At 30.5% G+C, this 23,899-nt stretch overlaps 2 protein-coding genes across 7 annotated transcripts; one reads left to right on the top strand and one right to left on the bottom strand.

The window, feature by feature from the left end:
- The first annotated feature begins 1,516 nt into the window (after positions 1-1,516).
- On the top strand, positions 1,517-5,440 carry LOC137814290 (protein root UVB sensitive 2, chloroplastic-like). 6 transcript variants are annotated; one of them, XM_068616930.1, is made up of 10 exons: positions 1,517-1,689; positions 1,788-1,880; positions 2,209-2,297; positions 2,393-2,477; positions 2,715-2,774; positions 2,876-2,969; positions 3,084-3,181; positions 3,372-3,551; positions 4,614-4,736; positions 4,842-5,440. In XM_068616930.1, exons 1-10 carry the CDS (start codon positions 1,681-1,683, stop codon positions 5,268-5,270), a joined length of 1,260 nt encoding a protein of 419 aa, XP_068473031.1. In that variant the 5' UTR covers positions 1,517-1,680; the 3' UTR covers positions 5,271-5,440. The 6 variants fall into 6 exon arrangements, with proteins under 6 accessions (XP_068473031.1, XP_068473030.1, XP_068473033.1 ...); XM_068616929.1 differs by having other exon boundaries at positions 1,548-1,689; positions 2,876-2,985; positions 3,067-3,181; XM_068616932.1 differs by having other exon boundaries at positions 1,556-1,689; positions 2,198-2,297.
- Positions 5,441-8,505: 3,065 nt separating this feature from the next.
- LOC137816056 (uncharacterized) lies at positions 8,506-20,353 on the bottom strand. The gene is made up of 5 exons (XM_068619157.1): positions 19,686-20,353; positions 18,855-19,636; positions 18,412-18,495; positions 17,081-18,150; positions 8,506-8,631 (listed from the first exon to the last, which is right to left on the bottom strand). The coding sequence occupies exons 1-5, from the start codon at positions 20,351-20,353 to the stop codon at positions 8,506-8,508; spliced, it is 2,730 nt and encodes a 909-aa protein (XP_068475258.1).
- Between the last annotated feature and the right edge of the window lie 3,546 nt (positions 20,354-23,899).

A 23,899-nucleotide genomic window follows, 5' to 3' on the forward strand; every position in this document is an offset into this window, starting at 1 on the left:
TTGGTCATATTATGATTTTTATTATACTTATTATTATTAATAAGTATAATAAAAATCATAATAATACTAAAAAATTTGTTTGGTATAGTGATTAAAGTTTCTTTAGTAACGGAAGAAATTTGGTTTCGAATCCCATTTAGATATAGATTTGAATTCTAAAGATACAAAAGAGTCTTATTCTACTCTTAACAAACCCTAAAATATGTAAATATTTGAGCTTAAATTTTCTTAAAAAATATTCCAAGGAGAAGTTACCGTAATATTTAGCAAAACTTATATCACACTCAAAATAGATTTGCATGATGTGTTTTTTTTTTTTTTTACTTTTGAGATTTTCAAAAGATAATCAATGCTAGAAATTAAAAAGTCTTTAAGTTATATTAATTACATTTTAATGAAGATAAATAAAACTATATATCAAAATATACCTTCTTATAGTGTTTGATTCATTATTTTGTTTGTATTTTCATAAAGAATCTCTTTCGTCATAAGATAATATTAAATAAAAATACTTATCTTTATTTTAGATACGTTATTTCATTTTACAAACTTTAAAGAATGTATCATGTAACTAAATTCTTAAAGAATATTTTAGTGTTAAATTATTAATATTTTATCTATATTTTAAAATATGTTTATTGTATGTTATTATTTAAAATATAATCATTAACTATTTTTTTACACTTTCTTAAGTTGGAATTGCAATTCAAATTATAACTTTTAATACCGACTTACTTCGATCAAAGAGTTACTTTAAGTTATGATTAAAAATAAAGTTTCGTAATTGTTATTTTGAAGATATTTGTTTGCGGTGAGTATAGAAGTTTTAAAAGATTCAGTGATACATATTTATTTTTGTAAAAGCCCTTTATAATGAGAAACTATAAATTAAATACATTTTTAGTAATAATTTTGAATGTAATAGTTGCGTGATTATTGTAGTAAAGCCTTTTAAATTAAAAGGTTACATAATAAAAATTTGTTGATGTACTGGCACAAACCGAACAAGTCACATTATTAGGTATTGACATGATACCGACAAATTGGTACAAACAGATCAAGTGATTGACTGTATTGAAAAATAAATAAAAAATATGTGAAAAGTATGGTAATATTCTATAAATTAGTAACACTCCTCACTCTACAAATTAGAGGACTATTTCGAAACTATATATTAATATTATTTTATTAAAGATATGAATCAGATATAACTTATGAATAAAATAATTTATTATTAAACATTATAATTAAGCATTCTACGGAAGAGTAAAATACTTTTTTTCTTAAGTTGTCATTTAAAAATAATATTTTTTAAAAGTAATAATTTCTATATTGAAATTGAAATTTTGATTTTAAATCTAAAATAAAATTATATAATTAAAATATTTTATTCACTGTTTTAATTTTATAGAAATAAACATTCTATGTAAAACGAAAAAAAAAAAACTAAATTATCAGTCAATTAGAAGTTATGAGATGATATAATTTAAAGAATAATAAATTTGTGCTGATTGATAATGTAGTTAAACATGACCCTTTCCTCTCTCGAAAACACACCACTTATTAACCTAGTCTGATAAAAAAAATGAAGAATGAGACAAAAAGGATAAAAATTTAAGCGCTGTAATAGCGTAGCGGAGGTTTTTGGGGGTTGCCGGCGAAACAATTCCTTAATTCTCCATGGATATGGTGCTCTGTTCTGCACCCATTATCTCTCTTTTCGTTCTTTATTATTTGGGTTATTTACGTGGGTTTTCAAACTTTCAAATTGATTATTGAAAACACAGGAGAAGAAAGAGGGTGAAGCCTCCCTGTTGTGGTTCGAAACCTCGGACTCTGTTTGTAGCCGACACAAGTTTGAACCCGATGGTCGACTCTCCGTATGTCTCTCTTCAATGTCTCTTTTTTCGACTCTCCGTTTGTAACAAACATGTTATTTTCTAAACCCTCATAACTTGTATGCTTGGAATGTGGTCAACGTCAACTCACTTCAGATGTTGAAATTTATAATTTGATGTTAACACAAGTGGAAATGGTGTTGATTTCTTCCTGTTGTGTCAGCTCTTTGACTCTCAAATCTGTGATATGATATCTTATGTTTATGTAAGGAAGCAACGTATGTGTCGTGTTCTAAAATTGTTTGTGTTTGAATTTCAAAGTGTTTGTGTGACTTTCTTCACCCTAACGAGGGTTTTAGTTTCTTTGTAGGTTGTGATTGTTGATGATTCCAGGCCTTTCTACCAAAGGGTGGTGGGATCTTTCATGAATAAATTTTTCCCCTCGGGATATCCATACAGGTTTATTTATTTTTCCTGAAAATATGTTATGGTTTATGGTGTAGAAACTAGGAAAGCTTGTTCAGTGATAGAGCTTTTCTGTGTTTCTCTTGCAGTGTGAATGAAGGCTATCTTAGATACACACAGTTTCGAGCTCTGCAACATGTTACCAGTGCAGCGCTATCGGTGCTATCAACTCAGGTCTTCTTCCGGTAACACGAAAATTCAGTAAAGGATGTAATGGAAAATGTTATTTTCTTTGACATTGGAAAATCAAACTTGCTTTCTTGACAACTGAAATATAGAGTACTCTTTATTCATTCTTAGTAATTTTAGTTAATTTAATTGTAATTATGTATTATGTAATCTTTTTCATGAATTGATTATCATGAAATAATTGAGTGGGTGTCCTTGGTCTCTATGCTTATTCTTCTGCAGTCCTTACTATTTGCTGCAGGGTTGCGGCCCACACCTGCACAAGCGACAGCTGTTAGTTGGGTAATTTGATATTAATTTCAAATTGATAATTTCTCAAATCAGCAATAACCGTGGAATGTGCTTGATATATGAACTGGATGTTTTGTGCGGGTTATGACCAGATTTTGAAGGATGGAATGCAACATGTAGGAAAGTTGATCTGTAGCAATTGGGGTGCTAGAATGGATTCTGAACCTAAACGTTGGAGACTGCTAGGTTTGCATGTGGGCTGGTGCTTTTCTTCACCGCCTTCTCTCCTTGATATATTATGTTAGCTCTTAATTGCTAAGTTCTCAAGTTGTCTGACAACTAGCTTTACATTTTTTGCAGCTGATGTTCTCTATGATATAGGCATTGGCTTGGAAGTGCTTTCTCCATTATGCCCACATCTTTTTCTTGAAGTGGCAGGCTTAGGAAATTTTGCAAAGGTTTAAGTTTTTAAAAAATAATTACACATTTTGGTAGTGTTTGCAATATAAAGTTGGTTCACAGCTAATGGTTCATTCAACCCTATGTTTGTCATGTTTGGGGTCTTTAGCATCCTATTCTAGATTATGAGTAAAAGTATCATTTGTTTTAGGCAACTTACTTCTCTTTCTGTTATTGTGGAGTCAACAGGGGATGGCAGTTGTGGCAGCAAGAGCAACAAGATTGCCTATATATTCTTCATTTGCTAAAGAAGGAAATCTCAGCGACCTATTTGCTAAAGGAGAGGCTTTTTCAACTCTCTTTAATGTTATAGGAATTGGAGTTGGAATTCAATTAGCATCTACTATCTGTGCATCAATGCAGGGAAAGGTATAGAGCTTTTATTTTTTGTTCTTGGGCCTCGGTGTTCATTTAAATGTGGTTTCTTACTCTTGCAATTAATTTGTGCTAACAATATATGTAATGATGTTCTTGGACGTGGTTATTACTGAAAGGCTTTAGAATTGAAATATTTATGCATTTTGTGAATTTTTTTGAAGTTGGTTACAATATTACATGCGATTTCAACACCTCTCGCCCGCATAAAATGTATGTCAATTTATATAGAAATGGGTAAGAGGGGACATAATTCACTTTTAGGAGAGATCTTCCATGAAGTTGGACTATTGATGAGCTTTCAAAAGAACTCACGATTTAAGCTTCATGATTATATTCCAGCTAGCACCAACGTAAGGCTAAGTCTCCCTGTAATCTTCATGACAGTGCAAGTTTGTACTACTACTCGGTTTATTAATTCTTAGGCTCTGTAAAAAATATTAGGATAAATTATGCTTAATTGCAGTTTATTTTTTATCAAACCCCAAGGTTTCATTTTCCTTTTTTGGGATAACCTGTAAAATAAACTGAAACTTCAATTCGAGGGGCTAGATTGAAAATTGTTGTTAAACTGCTCTGGTTAATATGTAATTTTTAACCAGAACTTATCGAATAAATAGTAATAGCCAGTGTTAAAGTTAACTGAAAATTTAATGTATGCAATTTAAACCAAAAGTTATAGCTGATGGCAAGATATGAATTAAATGTTAATGGAGTCAAGGGCATGTAGGTCGTATACATTCTTTACTTGCAATTAGAACCATTACTCAAAATATGAAAGGAAACACTTTCTAGACATAAGTATTCATTTAGTTTATAGTTCCCAACAGATGGAATATGAAACTTTTTTGGTCAGTTGGTTGTGGTTTCACTATCCTTTCCATCTTGGTCGTATTTATTGCACTCAGAATCATTACTCGGAATGTAAAAGGAAACAAGTATTGTTTCCTAGTTTACTTTATAGAGATATAATTGATCATGTTACATGTCTTAATGATAATATACTTGTGATGTCTTACGATTCAAACTGATGAATTATGAGACAATTTTTGTCAGTTAGTTGCGGGTCCTCTCCTTTCAATTATACATTTATACAGTGTGTCTGAAGAAATGAGAGCAACTCCTATCAATACCTTGAATCCACGAAGAACGGCAATGGTGGTGGATGATTTTCTCAAGGTCTAGTTTGAACTACTGAAGTAAATGAAAACTTTTCCTGTCCATTATTTGTAACAAGAAAAAAGACTGAAATACTGTTCGCCTGTTTGATGAATTCCAATGCAGGCAGGAGTTGTTTCAAGCCCTTCTGATCTAAGATATAGGGAAAATCTGCTGTTTAATCTGCAACTGAAAGAAGACACGGGAAATGTAAGAGTAGGGAAGGCTGTGCACAAGGCCATTAAGCCTTCCAGGCTTCTTGAATTAAAACAAGTGTTCCATGATGAGAAGTTTCTTTTAAACTTAGGGAATAAATGCATTGACATGGTATTGGAGCAAGATGCTAGTGGTGAAGATGCACTGAGAGGGTGGCTAGTTGCTGCATATGCTGCACAACTTGTGAGTTCCTCTCGTCATGAGCTCAGTGCTAGTGTTCTGCATGAGGCTTATGAGAAAATGAATGGTGTGTTTCCTATATTCTTGAAAGAATTACAGAACAAAGGGTGGTACACTGATCGGTTTTTGGATGGAACTGGGAGCCGTTTTGCATTATAGTGCTCCTAAAAGTTCCATTTTGCACACCATCAAGTCACAAATTCATATTATAATTGTGCCAAATGTTTTATCTGGTCTATTTGATTTCAAACTTAGTAACACCTTATTTACTTGTTCATATTCTTTTTCAAACGGGAGAAATACTAAAGTTGTTCAAATGAGTATTGTTATATTTGTTAGTCAGTAAGGAAAAATGATAGAACTTGAGAATTTTAATAGCTAGAAAGTAGTTTTTATTGCTCTTCGTACCTTTTCACCCATGTTATTATTAGTTCAACAATTAATTTGATGAAATACTTTTAATTTAATAAATTTGCTTGACACCTTTTAAATAGTTAGTGGAAACAGACTGTTATGCTTGTGAAAACAACATTTTTGACCAATAACTCCATTAAAAGTGATCTAACTAATCACTTTTATTTCGCTAAACACAGACTTAATAATTGCTAACTGATTGGAGATTCTCATCGTTACTACTAGTTTGATATTTCAATTTTATTAACGAATTTAAACATTGTTGTTGGGAAATCCCGTGTTTGTTTTTCTCTAGTTTGCACTGACTAATATTCTCAGATATTTTTTCAAGAGATTCTTCTCAAATGCTAATTAATAATCAGGTTTAGGGAAAACTTAGCATAAGGTTAGAAGATGCACACGCAAGATGGGGTAAAACTAAAGTAGTGACTACAATGACAAAAATTATTTAATTCCTACACATTCTAGCAAAATATATTTACAGTATTTTATTAATTATGACTTATAATTATGTTTTATTTTAATATTATATTTGGATATTGTTATGCTTTGTTTTTTTTTGTTATATTCGAGGGTTTTAATAATAAAATTTAAATTTATTTTACTGTTTAATCTCTACAAATAAAAAAATGATTATAAATAATTTTTAATCATCAAATAATCTATAAATAATTTTTTATAAATTATAAATAATTTATTAAAAATGATTTATAAAAAAATTTATTGTCTGACATTTCTATATGGTCTACTAAATCATCAAAAGGCTCCACCTAAACATGAACTTCTCATTTTCTTTCTCTAAATCTCTACACATCATAGTCATTTTAGTCTTATCAAATGCGATGTCCCTTATAATAAAGCATCTAGCCTTCCCAGGCTCCAATCCTCACAACTTATACCTCTTCACACCTTCCATGTTTCAATGAAGATACATCTTTTAGTCCATGCTTCAAGTTTATCCTTTCTAACATGTGCAAATGTCAAGGTGTCAAACACCTTCAGATTCTCATATCTGCTAGCCTTCCATTCCAACTTCCATAAGAGTCTTGTAATTTGGAGTAGACGACGAACTCCTATTTATTGGGTAGATAACAGTATTTGCAATTTCTCCTCAAAAGGACTTAGTCAATCTAGCTCCCAGCAACATACTTCTATTTTGTTCATCCTCTTAACCATCCATTTTGTCGTGGTGTACCTGCAACCGTCTTATGTCTCTTTATATCTTCTACCCTGCAAAACTCATTAAACTTCCCCTGAAACAAACTTCAATTCACTCTTTAAACACTTTTAGTTTGGTCTTCTATTGATTACTCACCATGTGCTACTCCTTAAACCTGTAAAAAGTCCCAGTCTTACTTTTCAAGATATAGATTCACACTCTCCTTGAGTAATAGTCTATGATGGTGGTGAGAAAATAAGACCATCCACCATGAGTTTGAGCTCGTGTTGGATACCATAGGTCTACCTAGGCATACTCAAAGGGTTTATTAAACATATACTTATCAATCTCAAACTTCAATTTATGAGACTTTCTCAATACTTAGTGATCACAAAACTCCAATCCCTCCATCTTATCACCTCATAATAAGTTATGCTTCTCCAACTCCACCAAACCCTTGATGTGTCTCAATCTCAGATGCAACAACTTCGCCTTATCCTACATTGTTTGACTGTGCATAAACGTATGCCCAATCACTGTTGAATCATATAAGATACACATACCATTCTTTTTCTCCCTTCTAGCAATTATAGACACTCCTATTATAATCTTTGTCACACCTTGTTCAATCTTGTTTGTTAAACTAATCTGATCAAACATATTGGTTGACAAAAGATTCATTTTGAGATCTATTGAACATACCTCATGTTGTGCAACATCTCTTGATTATCAAACATATTTAATCTGATAGACTTCATCCTTACACCATACATGTTTTGTTGTTCCCAAGAAGGACTACTCCATTTTCTTTCAATTCCAAGATCTCAAAGAATTTTTTCACTGGATACATATGATAAGTGTTTCCTAAGTCAATTGACCTAGCTCCTTTGTGTATCAGACGTAGACACCATCAACAACTTGGTAGGCTCGTAGCTATTAAACGTTACAACAACATTAGCAAATTCCTTCTTGAAATGAGATTTTTTGCCTTTTTCATTTCTCTTCTTTTTGTGGATTACTCAACTTGGAGTAACATTCTTGTGGCAATTGTAGCACTCAACTTCTACCAGAGTGTCTGACGAGTATTGTTTTAACTTCTTTCCTTTAAACTTTTTTTCTTTCTTTTTCTTCAACTTTGACACATTCAGACTCAACTCATTATCCTCTCTCTTAGACTCTTGAAATTTCTAAAGCTCTTTAGTCCTTATTGAGGTTTGAACTTCCTCAAGAATAATGGTCTACTCCTTGTTGAACAACAAAGCATTTTTAAAATGTTTATACGTCTTAGACAAGGTGTTAAGAATAAGTAAAACATTATCCTCATCCTCAAGCTTCTCCTCAATGTTCTCCGGGCCGTCCAAAATCTTGTTGAAATCCATTAGCTGCTCCACCATCGTTCTTAACTCAATCATCCTTAATGAATAAAATTGTTCCTTCAAACATAGTATGTATGCCAAAGACTTAGTCATTATCCTCTCTCTTAGACTCTTGAAATTTCTAAAGCTCTTTAGTCCTTTTGAGGTTTGAACTTCCTCAAGAATAATGGTCTACTCCTTCCTGAACAACAAAGCATTTTTAAAATGTTTATACGTCTTAGACAAGGTGTTAAGAATAAGTAAAACATTATCCTCATCCTCAAGCTTCACCTCAATGTTCTCCGGGTCCAAAATCTTGTTGAAATCCATTAGCTGCTCCACCATCGTTCTTAACTCAATCATCCTGAATGAATAAAATTGTTCCTTCAAACATAGTATGTATGTCAAAGACTTAGTCATATACAATGACTCAAGTTTCACCCACATTAACACAATGATTTTCTCTTTAGTAACCACCTTCAGTGTTATCACCTATACCGCTCCTGACTTTGTTGATCATGTCAGTTTGCTTCTTTTGAGACATAGACATTGACATGTTCGCCTCAACCTTCAGAGCCTCAACACAACCTTCCTGTATAAAGATGACCCCTATCTTAATTCTTCACAATCCAAAGTTATTCTTCCTGAAAAACTTCTCGATGTCAAATTTAGTGGTCATGTCTTCAACTTCTTAACTTTCTTTTTCTTGTTCCCATAGACGACGCTAATTGTTGAGTTCTCAACAATAATAAACAAGAAACACACAAAAAAGATTGAAAGAAAATACTTTATTAACACTAAAAACTTCTATACATAGAGAGTTTATCACAATATCGTGTAAGCCTATAACGACCTCTATATATAAAGTTTAAGTTAAAGGAACAACAGAAAAATCGTTAAAAAAAAACATTAACAAGATGCACTATATAATCTAACTAGTCTTAATACTACTACCAAATGATTTATAATAAATAATCTAATTATTCGACTGAGCTTTCTAAGTTTCTTATACAAAATTTAGAGTCATCAAACACTATATAAACCAAAATTCACGTTATTTATGTAATGAGATATAAAAGAGATGTACAACCCAAGAGAGTTCAAGATTTTGTAGACATTCATTAATGATACAACAAATAATGATTGAGATAATTCACAAAAGTAAAATCACTATATCATACCCTTCACTTTTTAATTTAAATAATTACAAGTTTCTTCTTTAGATTAAATTTTCTGTATTATTTTATATTTTAAAGTCGACATAAATTTTGCTACTTTAAAGCAATCCATTCCACTTTTTTGCAGCTTTGTATAAAATATAAGAGGCAGGTTTACCCAAACGAAGAAAAGTAGGAATACTGAATCAAAATTTGGTCCAAGTACATTTAACTAGCAAGGAAAAAGGTTTTTTCAAACATCATATTAACATAATTGTTAGTTGAACAATATTAGAATTATCGAAATTCGTACTTTGCTTAGAAGTCAAGTTAAAAGTTTTTCCTTTAAAAGAAAAAGTTTAAAAACTCACTTTTCAATAATCAAAACAGTCAAAAGTAGGGTTCAAATAATTTGATTGTGAGACGTCTTCATCTTCTCATAGAGTAATTAGGTATACATGTTTATTTAACTTATAAGATGTCATCGTAGTGGAGTTGGACTTGTTATGCATACTAAACATATTGAAATCATTTTATCATATTTTTCATGGATATCACGAAATCATTATCCACAGCTTTAAAGATATCATGTGGGATATCATCCTTTTGTTTTATATTAATTTATATTGGGAAATGAACATTTAAAATAATAAAAATATAGAAAGTGTATTAACTGAAACTTATTTTTATCGTGAGAAATAATTTTTTAGAAATATAGACAGTTATTTGTAGCCTCCATAATTGTTAAATAATTTAAAATTACGTACTCAGATTGCATATAAGTAAGAACATTACAAAACTAATATGTTGCGAGATTTTTAAAAACCCTAAGCAGTCATCACATCTCTTAATTATATGTCAGTTTATGTTTTGGACCCTCTGTATTCACAATTTGAATATAATAAATGCATTTCATTCAAAATATTTTTCTTTTATCTTAGATGTAAATCAACATTTAACTTTATTGGACACGAAATCAAACCACATATTATATTTATGTTAGAAATAAGAAATTTATAAACATTATTAATGGTTACGGCTAAAATTTAAGTGTGTATGTAAATGAAAATAAAGTTATGTATTGTGTAATTCTTGATATGAAAATGTATTGAAAAACTTAGAAATGAGAACATATCAACTACTTGTACTTAATATATATTACACAACAATAAAACTTCAAACTTCAAGTTCCTTAACAAATATATACATAGAATATAAAGCAAAAATAAATATTTAATTAACTTTGTATATTTCTACTTCAATCACCTGCAATATTATTTATTTTTATATTATATATTTACAAATATACATATAATATATATATATACATATATAAAAGTGAACTAATTAAAGAAAAAATAAATTATGATATGCATAGCAAATATATATATCAATCTTATTATTCTATCAGCACATCACATGCCATAAATTACGAATGAATTATTGTCAATAAGATGTAGAAATTTTCAATCACATTTTAATGAAGTAATGTAAGTTGTCACAATTAATTTTTGGCAGAAAACTTATATTAAACATGTCTAACAAAAAATACACATAATTTTCATAACCTGACACATCAATTTCTTTTATCTAATCACCACTTGATGTCTTAATCTACTTGATAAGATAATCACTTAAATATAAGATATTTTGAGTTAGCTGTTTTCTAGTTTGTTTCAACAAATTATTAGATCCTATTTATTGTGTCTGATGGAATATAATAAATGCAACCTAAAATCTTGATTGAAATTTTTTTTAATAAATATGATTTTAAAATAAGTTATTTCATAATGAATTTTCTTTCCTAGGTTATTACTGACGATGACGAAGAGAACATACAATGAAAATAGGAAAAGAAGAAAGGACACATCAATTTAAAATAGTTTGTTTATCACAAAAAACTACATCCAGTTCTCAATCAATAGATTGAGTTTCACTGGGCAAACAAATGTTGTGAAATACATTTGGAGTATTCTTTAGCTCATAGTCATTCTTGGTTAATCCCTTGAATAATTTTTACATAAGTCACTCTTGGCTTAATTAAGTATTATTATTTTTTATCCTAGTCACTCTTGGTTGATCACATTATAGAGTATTCTTTCCCAAGTCACTCTTGGCTCGTGACTAAATTGGGTATTTTTTTTATTGAGTCACTCTTGACTAATTTGAGTATTCTTTACCAAGTCACTCCTAGCTAAACCGAATATTCTTTGGATACTTAACCACTTCTGGATACTCCCTTGAGTATCTTTTAGTAACTCACTCTTGACGTAACGAGTATTGTTTACCAAACAACCACTCCCACTACTAGCTAAGGTATGAAGGTCAAGTATTTACATGATCATTAGATTATAGAGTTTGTCTACTAGGGAGTGTTTATATCTCTAGACAAATACAAGGTTCATATAATTGAATAAGCTTACTAAGGATAAATTGTGTCTTTCAACGTATACAAGGATAAACACTCACTCCTAAGTAGTTATTTGAACACTCGCAATGTTCTCCATTAAGCTTTTATGGATCTAAGGATATGACAAATTCTCTATTTTTAGCATGAAGATCTCTATTTGAACCTTTGTAAAGGTACAAGAGATTTTAACATCATTTTGACACAATGCAACATTTACTCTCTTATTCTTAATCTTGATGAAAGACTTTATATGGTATTAATTATACATCTAATCAATATCTTTTGATTATAAAATTCAAGGTGTTCAAATGGTTATCATATAATTTTTAATTATCATTATTGTTAATAAAAGATTAAAAATATATTTAAATTTTAAAGGGACAATTTACCCACAAAATTAATTATGAAAATGATTTGGTAATTAGTTTTGATCAATTAGAAGATTTATAGGATTTTTAGAAATAGTAGATAAGTCAATTAACAAATGGATAACTTTAGTTAGATTATTTTCTTTCTGTAAATAGATAATAAATTTTGTTTATTAATAGAGTAGATTAATGAATGATAAATGAATTGTTTTGAAAAAGTTCTTGTGTATGAACACAAAAATTTGGTCTTTAAAGATGGCCAAAACTTGGTAATAGGAGTTTTAAGCTAAATAGTGATGGTAATAAAGTAGAGGTTAGGTAATTAAGGAGGTGAATGGTGAAGGGATTTGTAGTTATATGTGGAATGTCCTTGTCGACATTCTTCTTCAAGGTTGATTCTTCAATAATAATGTTGTTCAACTAATATTGTACAAATGAGCATGAAGAGGTTGACTCTATGCTCCTATTGACCAATTCCTCAAATTATGACGCTTACTTTTCTGTCACTTATCAAAGTGTGGACAAACTTGCTAAACAAGGTTTAAACATTATCCATGCTAAATGAATGTGATGGTTTCGTTATATATAATAAAAATTCAGTTATGCTATATTTCTCCCCTTTTTGGCTAAGATTAATAATAATAATAATATTAAATAATTTGTAAGAAAAGTGTTACAAAATGTCCAACATCTTAAAAACAGAAAAATAAATTTATTTAAAAAATTAGAGAAATTTTTAGAAAATAAAAATGCAAATTTTTTGAATTGTTTTTACCTAACTAGTTGATATATCAATGGTTTCTTTGACGAAACTAATTGATGGTTGATAAATTAACTCTCATAAATTAACTACTAGTTTATAGGTTTTAAGGTGAAAAGTTAAATTATTGGATTAAAAATATTTAACTAATAAAATAATTGGTAAATGTAAAATAACGTAAAATAATATAACTACGTAAATTTATTATATATATATATATATTTGGGGTGAAATTTGTGTTTTTAGATAAAAAAAATATTATTATATAATTATAATTTTTGTTTTTAAAAAATAATTATTTTTTATTAAATTTTTTATTGCTTTTATTTAATCTTTAAAATTTTATAGTTTTTCTGTATTAGGAGAAGTTATTTTATTTAAAATGAGTCGATTTGTTGGGTATTAATAATTTTTTTTAAAAAATAAAATTTAAATTCTTAATTTCTTAATTTAAACTACTATTACACTAAATTTTATTTTATTTTTTAATTTTCACATAATATCGTATAATAAAAAAATAGTTACTTTGACTTATAATTTTTTTTTTTAATTTGAACTACATAAAAAATTAAGAAATATACACTACAAGAGAATTATGAAATAAAAATCAATTTTTAGAGACCAAAATAATTAGTTACAATAGTAACTAAATTAGAGATCATTTTAGAAACTAAAAAAAATTGGTTTCTAAATTAGCTTGTATTATTGTTAAATAGTTTCTAAATTGGTATCTAATTAGCAACCAAAGTTTTTGTTAGCAAATTTAGAAACTAAATAATTGGTAGTTAAAAATTTGATTGCTAATTAGATACTAATTTAGAAACTATTTAACAATAATAGAAACCAATTTTTTTTTAGTTTATAAAATAGTATCTAATTTAGTCAATATTGCAACTAATTATTTTGGTCTTTAAAATTTGGTTTTTATTTTATGATCTTTTTGTAGTGATAAGTGAGCAAATACTAAAAAATAGTGTCATATATAATCTTCTCTATAAAATTGAAATATATACTAATAAATAAATAAAAACATATTAAAGATAATAAAAAATATTAAAATATAAAATATAGAAATAAAAAAAATTATAAACTAGCTTATAGTTTATAACTAAGTTAAAAACTCATAATTTAATTTTAAAATACGTATTAAATGATTTTATATTGTTTTAATAATAAATAAGTTAATTTAATAGAGTAGTAGCTACCTTATTGATTCGAGTATATAATAGTCAAGATTACTTATAGTTTTAAACCGGTTTAATAATTTTTTATAATATGAATAAGAAATATTATTAAAAATCATTATATGTATATATATATAATATTAATGGTATGTAGCTATAAATTTAAGTTCAACACTAACATCAGCAATTCAATATTAAAGTCAATTGAATATAAAATGTTTGAATAACATTATAAAATTAAGATAAATAACTTACTTAAAAATCTAGAGAATCATATTAATTATTCCCCCTTTCAAATAATTGCCACTTAAGATTTTGTACAAAAGTTACGAAATTTATTAAATAATATTTATTTTGAAAAAAAATATTTAATTATGTTTTAACGCTTACTCCATGGAAAAGAAAGATTACTATTATTCTTAATTCTCTAAAATGATAAATAATTTAAAATAAATAAATTATTTTTGTTTCAGAAAACACTTTCTATTTTTTTATATAATATATTAACAAAATAGCTCATTATCTCATTTTATAATTTAGTTTAAACATTTATATGGAAATGTTAAAAAAAATCATTTTTACTGTTATATATATATATTTTTAAATAAAAGCTTCTATGTTAGGTATCACTATGCAACTTAAGATCTCAGCTAGGCTGACACCTCAAGTTACAACAATCATTTACCATCACATGAAAAAAATATTATTGAACAAAAGAAAAATAAAAAAAAACACAAAAATACGGGGGACTATACCAAAACCCATATGTTAACAAAAACGATACATAGGTAGACTATACCTATTCATAAAGAATTCTAAGAATAGACAAGGTGGAAGCCTATTATACCAAAGAAAAGGCTATCTATGAAAAAAATCATAAATTAGCCAACTTATCAGCACACGCATTTCCTTCACGAAAAATATGAGTAACCGTAAACTTAATTTTCCCACAGTAAGTAAGACAAGCATTCCATCGATTACGAAGCATCCAAGGAACAGTTGTCCTAGCAGTAAACGCAGCACAAACCAAAGCAGAATCACATTCCAACCAGACATTAGTAAGCCCCATCTTTTGAGCTTCCTCCATAGCATGTATAACCCCATAAAACTCAGCAACCAGAGTAGTTTGAACTTCAAGAAATGCAGAAAAAGCTCCAATAAATTCCCCCATACTCCCACGAAAAATACCTCCGCAAGTAGCAAGACCAGGATACCCCTAGCAGCCCCATCAGTGTTAATTTTAACCCAGCCTGGTGAAGGAAACTCCCATCTAACAGGAAGAGGATGTAAAACTTTACCAGTACGAGTGTTAATACCAAAAAACTTGAGCACATTGAAATCGAACATATCATTCTTCATTGAAGCTTTAGACTAATTACCCACTAGACAAGTTAAATCTTTAATAACCAAAATAGCCCTAGAAACCTCAATCTTATCCTGAAAACGAGCATAATTCCTCATACGCCATATCATCCAAATAGAAAAAGTTATCACAGCTAGCTTAATCAATTTAACCAACGAACTACCATCACTCTTAATAAAAGAAAGAAGATCATCTTTATTAGAGAAATGATAAGTAGGAAAAATGTGTTGAACCCAACTCCAAATACGCAAAGCATTAGCACATTCAAAAAATAAATGTTGAATAGATTCCTCGAGCTTTTCACAAAGCGTACACATAGAACAAATATGCAAACCTTTATTTTGAATATGCTGATCTGTAGGAAGCCGCCCATGAAAAACTTTCCAAAGGACAAGAGTTTTGGAAGGCGGAATATATGAAGACCAAATAAATTTACCCCAACCACAGGAAACCCCTGGATCCAAGAAAAAAGTCCTAGCTGATTTAAGAGTGAGACGATCAAACTCATCTAGAATCCAATTAGGAATATCCTGTACTGCCCTAACCATGATATGACTAAAAAGATGAGGCATATGCTGTAAAGACAATGGAATATTCCAATCAGCACCTGTCCAAAACTGAGAGACTGTATCCGAACTACTAGCACCATCAGATAATCCTGCAATATTTGCTAAAGAAATAGTAGCACACCATTTATCATTCCAGAAATTAATAAGAGAACCTGTACCAACAGTCCAAGAAGTATAATCAAGTATAGTAGAATAAAACTGCTTAATTCCAGGCCAAAGAGATGACGATCTATAAACCATTCGAAACTCGTATTTTGATTTAAGGACCCTGACTTTCAAGAGCAAAGACCAAGGCTTGTTGCTATAAGCAAAGATCCAAGCAAGCTTAAGAAGATATGCATTATTTTCATGGTGAAGGTTAATAATTTTCAAACCTCCATTCTCAAGGGGAGAACAAATCGTATCCCAATTAACAGTAGCTATACCTTTTTTCAAAATATCACCAGTCCAAATAAAATTTCGACACCACTGCTCAACTTGCTTAAGAAGAGAAACAAGCCATTTATACAAATTAAAACTATAAGCTAGAAGACCCGTAATCACCGTATTGACCAACTGAACACGACCCATCATGCTAAGAGATTTACCTTTCCAAGAAGCTAACTTCAATTTGACTTTATCAGCCAAAGGTTGAAGAAAACGACCCCTTGGAGCACCAACAAAGATAGGCACTCCTAAATAAGTGAAAGGCAAACAACCAGGACTACATGAAAGAATACGCTGAATTTTGGTGATAAACCTTGTAGAATTATCCATGGTGAAAAAACTACTCTTAGAATTATTAACATATTGGCCAGAGAAATCACCATATGTTTTAAGAAAATTACTCAAATTTCTAAGAGATTTATTATCCGCCCTACAAAAAATGAAAATGTCATCCGCATATAAAATATGAGAGGGAGTGAGAAAACCTTGTGGACTAGCCATATGTAGAATCTTCTTATCATTCACAAGCTTTGAGAGACCTCTACTAAGAACTTCCTCTGCAAGACAAAAAAGTATAGGAGACAAAGGATCACCTTGTCTAACACCTCTACTACAAGGAAAAAAACCCACCAAACTACCATTTATTCTGATAGAAAGCATAGCTGAACGGAGAATAGTACTAATCCAACCGACAAACGAGGAGTGAAAACCAAAGCGTGACAAAACTAATAGTAAAAACTTCCAACTTAGAGTGTCAAAGGCTTTGTGAATATCAACTTTGTAAGCCACATTGCCTCCGTGAACCTTTTTAGAAAGCAAGTTAATAGCTTCAGAGGCAATACTAATACAATCTTGAATCTGTCTGCCCTGTACAAACCCATACTGATTAGGAGAAATAATTCTGGCAGCCACAAGAGCAAGCTGATCTGCCAAAATCTTGGAAATAATCTTAAATTTAAAATTAGCAACAACAATCGGCCTGAAATCTTTAATAGATTCAGCACCCTGAATCTTAGGAATAAGAGATACCACATTACTGTTCATTCTAGGGAGAACCCAGTTTTGTTTAAAAAACTGTTGGACTGCCTTACAAACATCTGTCCCAATAATATCCCAACAAGAATGATAAAAAACACCACCAAAGCCATCAGGACCAGGAGCACTATTGCCATTAAGGTTAAAAACAGCATTCCTGATTTCTAAAAAATCAGGACACTTAATCAACATCATATTCTCCTCAGAGGAAACCAACTCAGGAATATAAGTACCAATAAAATCTTCCATATTGTCTATATTCAGGTCATGAGAAATAGACTCAGCATAAAGAGTTTTATAAAAATCCAAAATATGTTCCTCAATGAGTGTAGGATCCTCAGTAACAACATTATCAATTCGTAGACGATGAATTCCACTAGAATTATTCCTCCTCTTGACCACAGCATGGAAAAAAGCAATATTTCTATCCCCATCTTTAAACCAAAGCATTTTAGCCCTTTCTTTCCAAAACAAATATTGACAGTGAAGAGCATGATCAAGCTCCTCCTTAACGATCCTTTCTTGATAGAGAAGCCCATCAATATCAGACATACTAGCAGTCTCTAAGGTTTGTTGAATACCAAGGAGAAGACCCTGTTTAAGAAGAACTGCATTGTGAACATTGCCAAAAGAAAATTTATTCCAGTCACGTAGCTCAACTTTCAACCTTTTTAACTTATGATGTAAAATAAACATAGGACAACCAACAACCTTATTAGCCCAAGAATCATGAATAAGCTTCATACATGAAGCGTCTTGAAGCCACATAGAAAAGAAACGAAAATTGTTAACCTTCCTCAAAGAATTACTAGCAAGACTAGTAAGAATAGGGGAATGATCTGAACAATTTTTAACAAGAACCTGATAAGTACAAGAATCCCATTCATCCAAACACACTCCGTTACATAACGCCCTATCCAATCTTCTATGAATTCTATGGAGCCCTCTCCTTCCATTACACCAAGTATAGCAAGTTCCAGTAAAAGGCATACAAGAAAGGTCATTAGTATTAATCCAATCAAGGAATTCATTACAAGAAACTTGATTAGGAGCCACCCCTCCTTTACAGTCATCCGTCGAGAGCACAACATTAAAATCACCCATAATACACCAAGGCCCTATGAAGGAACTAAGATCCCTCCACAAAACCCGTCTAGCCACGTATGTGGTAGCACCATAAACACCTGCAAAACTAAAACATTTATCATGCAAATGACAAGTTACAGAAATAAATTGTTCATTTACCAAGAAATTCCGGACCAAATTAGGAACCGACAAACACCAAAGCTTAGCGGCTTTATTAACAATAGGAGACGTAGCCACCAAATGCATATTAACAGATTTGAAAATAACTTCAAAAGCATTAGTGTACGGCACCATAGGTTCAGCAAGAAAAACCAAAAGAGGTTTATGTAGTTTGAGTAAACTAATCAACATCTCCACAGTTTTGTGGTTTCCCAATCCTCTAACATTCCAGAAAAATGAAGAGACTTTCATTGCGACGTTGTGGAGAGAACTGCCTTAGCAGTTTTTTTGGATTTACCATTCTTCTTAGGTGGTCTCCCTGGTTTTCTTTTAGTGCAAACTATTTCCTCTCCAGTATCACTGTCATCCTCCTCCATCTCGTTGGGATCAACCCAAAATTTTGAAAGAACATTTGTATTTTCCAAACCATCAAGAGAGGAAAAGTGATTTTGCAGGTCCAACGATAGTGCTTTAACATCCGCAAAAGATTTAGCCTTCTGAGGTTCAACAATGGCAGTAGACGTACCAATATAAGGATCACCTCCCACATCTGTAGTGTCTAAACCATCAAGAAAGGAGAAGTGATTTTTTAGCACCAACGACGGGGATGGTACAGTCACAATAGCAGAGACCTCCTGATGACAACCAATTGGAGTATTGGGTAGGTTTGTAGTATGAACAGGTAATTTTTCCCGCTGAGGAGAGATGGGACGTAATTGAGGTGATACCACCACTGGATTCAAGACCTCCACATGATGAGCATCAAAAGGAGCATGAGACTCGGAGCCCTTGGCTTGCATAAGGCCAGGTGAATTCCTTAGCGTCCCCGTTTCTGGGAAATCCAAAGTGTGAGTGGGCAATCCCTGCCTGGATTCATGATCCGAAGCATCTTCAAGAGAAGGCATATTAGCAAAATCATCCTCCACTCCACCTGATTTATCAAGAGCAGTATGACCCAAGAGTGACCCTGCTTTAGCTCCGCTAGAAGCATTAATGGTCAATTTATCAGTGCAACCTTCCACGTGCGTCGGCTGCGGATCTTTTTTACGATACTCTTTACGTTGTTTTGGGACCTCAGTCCTGATCTCGTTCATCAAAAATTATCTTATGAGAAGATTTATGTTGAGACACAGGAGCACGACCCTGATCATGAAGCACTCGGCACTGAGCAAGCTCATGGCCTATCACCTTACAGTGAGAACAAAAAGGTGGGAGCCATTCATATTCCACACCAGCTACAAAGGTAAAGTCTGAGCGTTCAACCCAGAGATGATCAGGAAGAGGAGACAACATATCAATATCCACCAGCACTCTAGCAAACATACCCCTTTTCTTTCTCATAGTATTCTCATCCAAAACCAAAGGAGTACCAAGACATTTTATGATTGAAAAAATCACATGTGGCCTCCAATACTCCAAAGGCAAACTATAGATTCTAACCCAGGCCTGAGTTTTTGTACTCTTCATGGTAGTTGGAACAAAATCTTTTGGCCAGGCAAAAAGTCTCAAGAAACCCGGAGATAGCTTCAAGGAACCCATCCTGAGGACCCACCGCATGTCTTCTAAAGAAGCAAACTCAAACTCATAAAAACCCTTCCCGAGAGGAATTGCTTTCCACGGTCCAAGAGCCTTCCACACCGGCTGCAATTTTTTAGTTAAGTCCAGGTGTGTGAGAGGTTTATCTCCCTTAGAAAGAATAACCCGCCCATGTAAATGAGTCTTGCATTCCTCAAGGCCAGCCAAGTATTCTGTCTCATCAATCCGGAAGTGGGTAACTCGGACAAAGGAATATCGCATGTAGTTCCCAAAGCCTGAGCAAAAGTTTTCTTTTGTCCAGACTTAGCATATACCGTCTTCGCAGGAGATACTTCCCTATTCTTCAAACAATTCCATGGGATGATGAAACTATTAGAACCCTCCGCCATTCCAAAAGCCACTACTCACCGCATCACCGCCACGTACAACCGCCCCCACACCACCACTGCGCACAGGCCCGGTCGTTGCCGCCGCCGCACCACGCTATGCCCCTGGTCGACGTCACCCGCTGCACCTGGTGGAAAGATTCGCGCAAAACGCGATCGGAGCTGCCGCGCTGGTGAAAAACGGGATCGCACGAGATGCACACCGTCGTCGCCGCCCCTGATCGCCGCTTCGCACTGGTCAAGCGAGCACTGTCGCGCCTCCGCAAAACCCTAATCGCGCCTCCGCAGCTTATTTTATCTCTCTGCACGTTCTCCAGTGACGTTATTATTAATTACATCACTGTTACATATATATATATCATAAACATAAAGTAAAAAAATTATGTTTTAAAATTTATTTTAAAAAATTAAAAATAGAAAGGATTATTTTTCAAGTTAAAGAAGTCCTAAAATCTTTAAAACAATAACATGTACTTTAAAATGAGAAAATGCAATTCAAAATAATAATTGGAAATTCCTGGAAAATAAATGAATGTAAAAGCAAGATAATTGCTACACTTTGTATTATATATATGCAATTATTAAATTAATATTTCACTTGGAAATTGAAGATAGTGTTTGAGATGAAAAAAAATAATAATAATGAGAAAAAACTTTTTTCATAAGTTAAAAATAGGTTAAGAAATAATAATTTATAAAAAATGTTATGAATAATTTATCTAATTTTTTTTTTTGTGTTTGTGATTTTTTTTTCTTCTAGGTAAGTATTTTTGAAAAAAAAAAACTTTCAATACCTTAAATATGGATTATTTTCTTAGTCACAATTTTTATATGCACTTAAAAAAATAATTAAATAAAAAATAAATTTAAAAATAAAAAATAATTAATTATTATATTGTAGAGATTAAAATAATTATTAGTATTTAAAGTAATTTTTATTATTAATAAAATTTATAAATTGATATCAAACTAGCTATTAAGTTTTAATTATCAATTAATTTGGATTTAAAGTTGGTAACTAAAATCATGATAACTAATTATATATCAATTTAAAAACTAAATTTATAGATTTTATTAATAATAGAAACAACTTTAGCACTACAAAAAATATGTTTATTAGCATGGGTCAAAAAGGGACACTAGCTATCATTCAAATTTGGAAACTAATATCCTCGACATAGAAATAGTGGCGGGTGTGTAGGACACGTTTTTTGCGTAGGCCTAACCTACATGCTCCCCACACAAAATTATATTTTATATTGTTTATTTAAAGAAGCGTGGGCTTAGCTTACTTGGCTACATAATTTTTAAACAAGGGTGAGTTTAGCCTACATGTTGCCCATACAAAATTATATTTTATATTGTTTATTCAAAGAAGCGTGAACTTAGTCAACGGATTGGACACACAATTTTTAAACAAGCGTGGACTTAACCTTCATAATTTTATTACATATTTAAATTTAATTTAAATATATATATATATATATATATATATATATATTATGTTTGCGTGGGCTTAACCTACAAAATTTTAAATTTTTATTATTATTTATTATTTATAGTTTCAGTTGTGACCATTTGACCCACACATTTTTTTTTCTTTTTTTTAGTTTATGTCCATATAACTCATGCTTACCCACACTTTATTTTTTTTATTTTTTAATAATGAAGGCTTAGTGGACATTATTTAGAGTTTCTAGCATCACCTTCACTTTCTTTTGCAGCTAATTTTACTTTTTTGTGTAGTGTAGATACCAGTAATTTTTTAGTCTCTAAAATAATATCTAATTTAACTAATATAGAGACTAATTATTTTTAGTCTCTAAAATTAATTTTTATTTAATAATTTTTTTATAGTGATAAACTTTTATTTCAAAAATAGAAAAATAAAAAGAGAAAAAGTTAAAAAGGAGAATAAAAGTAAAGGTTTTTATACTGATAAAAGAAAAGAAAAATAAATTAAAAGCATTTATTATTATAAAAAGTAAGATTGACAAAAAAAAACCATAATCAATAATTATAACATAATTAACTTTTTCAATGTTCAAACATAATTAATTATGTAGCTAGTACACTTTTATTTTCTATTGTATATGAAAAGTGTTTCATGTATCTCTATTTTTAATTTTATGAACTTAGATTTTCTTTTCTTCCAAGCAAAAAGCAAGACAATATTTTTTCTATCCTTTTTTTTTAATTTTCTTTTCTTCTAATATGAAAATTTTTATTTAAAAAAACAAAGATCTAGATTCACATTCTAATAACTTGTTTAAGAAAGTATAGTTCATTACTATTTAATAAACTATTGTGTTTTTTCTTAAAAATCTTCTTAGAATATAGCATTATAAATATAAGTTTGAAGATAATTATGAAAGAAGTAATGCAATGAATAAGGTCAGAAATTGGAAATTGGAAATTGGATAAGTGTAGTTTTGAAGATTGTAAGGTTAGTCAACATTGGTTGCCCAAAGTCTATTGCCTTTGACCACTTTTTTCATACTTCACTCATTCTCTCAGCATTCCTCCAAATTATTTCAAGAAAACAAATAAAACAAAATGTCTCAAAGTCTTTTATTCATTTATTTAAACAAATAATTTATCTACCGACTTCATTGCCACTAGCCTCCTTCTTTGACTCTTTTTACATTCTCTCATATCATGCATACCCTACACTGCTAATTTGTCTTCTACTTAAGGCACAGTTATGTATATCTACGTTATGTCGACAAAATATAATACATAATTTTAGAATTATTTTAATTTAATTAGTTATTGAATTAAAATTTTAAATATATAGTTGTGTTATGTTGAATATTTAAATCAAAATATAAAAAAATATAAAAGAGGGTGAGAATACTTATTTGTGACATTCTAATCAATAATTATTGTTCTCACTACACTAAAATCAATAATTAAAAATTAATTTTAGAGACTAAAATAGTTAATTATTATTTGATTAAATTAAAAAATATTTTATAAATTAAAAAATTATTGATATTTAAATTTTTTTTATTATTAATAACAAATTATAAATAATTTTTAAATTGGTATTTAATTTTTTACATTACAAAAAATTCATTAAATAACGCAATTAAATTTAAAGGTAAAAAATAATTAGTCACTCTATTAACTAAATTAGGTACTATTTTAGAGACTAAAAAAATTATTAGTGTTTAAAGTGGTTTCTATTATTAATAAAAAATTATAAAATGATTTTTAAATTGGTGTCTAAATTATCTACCAAGTTTTAGTTACTAATATTTTAAATTCTAAATTGGTCTCAATTAGTTTATAATCTAAGATATTAGTAGATAAAGTCTTAGTTAGGGATGGCAAAGTGGGACGGGCCGTCCCGCGACCTGCTAGTAAAAAATGCGGGACGGGCTCAGTTTTTTAACTCGCTAACCCGCTTTAGCTCACC

This window comes from Phaseolus vulgaris, chromosome 1 (genome assembly GCF_000499845.2).
Source record: "Phaseolus vulgaris cultivar G19833 chromosome 1, P. vulgaris v2.0, whole genome shotgun sequence".
Lineage (NCBI taxonomy): Eukaryota > Viridiplantae > Streptophyta > Magnoliopsida > Fabales > Fabaceae > Phaseolus > Phaseolus vulgaris.

What these genes read in the sequence shown, in the direction of transcription:
- LOC137814290 (XM_068616929.1), top strand. An exon ending in AAGCGACAGCTGTTAGTTGG is followed by an intron (nt 2,775 to 2,875) that starts GTAATTTGATAT and finishes GGTTATGACCAG; the next exon opens with ATTTTGAAGGATGGAATGCA. An exon ending in GCTTAGGAAATTTTGCAAAG is followed by an intron (nt 3,182 to 3,371) that starts GTTTAAGTTTTT and finishes TGGAGTCAACAG; the next exon opens with GGGATGGCAGTTGTGGCAGC.
- LOC137816056 (XM_068619157.1), bottom strand. Translation starts at nt 20,353, where the DNA reads ATGCGATATTCCTTTGTCCGAGTTACCCACTTCCGGATTGATGAGACA. An exon ending in AGGGCCTTGGTGTATTATGG is followed by an intron (nt 18,151 to 18,411) that starts GTGATTTTAATG and finishes AAAATTGTTCAG; the next exon opens with ATCATTCCCCTATTCTTACT. An exon ending in TTAACTTGCTTTCTAAAAAG is followed by an intron (nt 8,632 to 17,080) that starts GTTCACGGAGGC and finishes ATCTTTATACAG; the next exon opens with GAAGGTTGTGTTGAGGCTCT.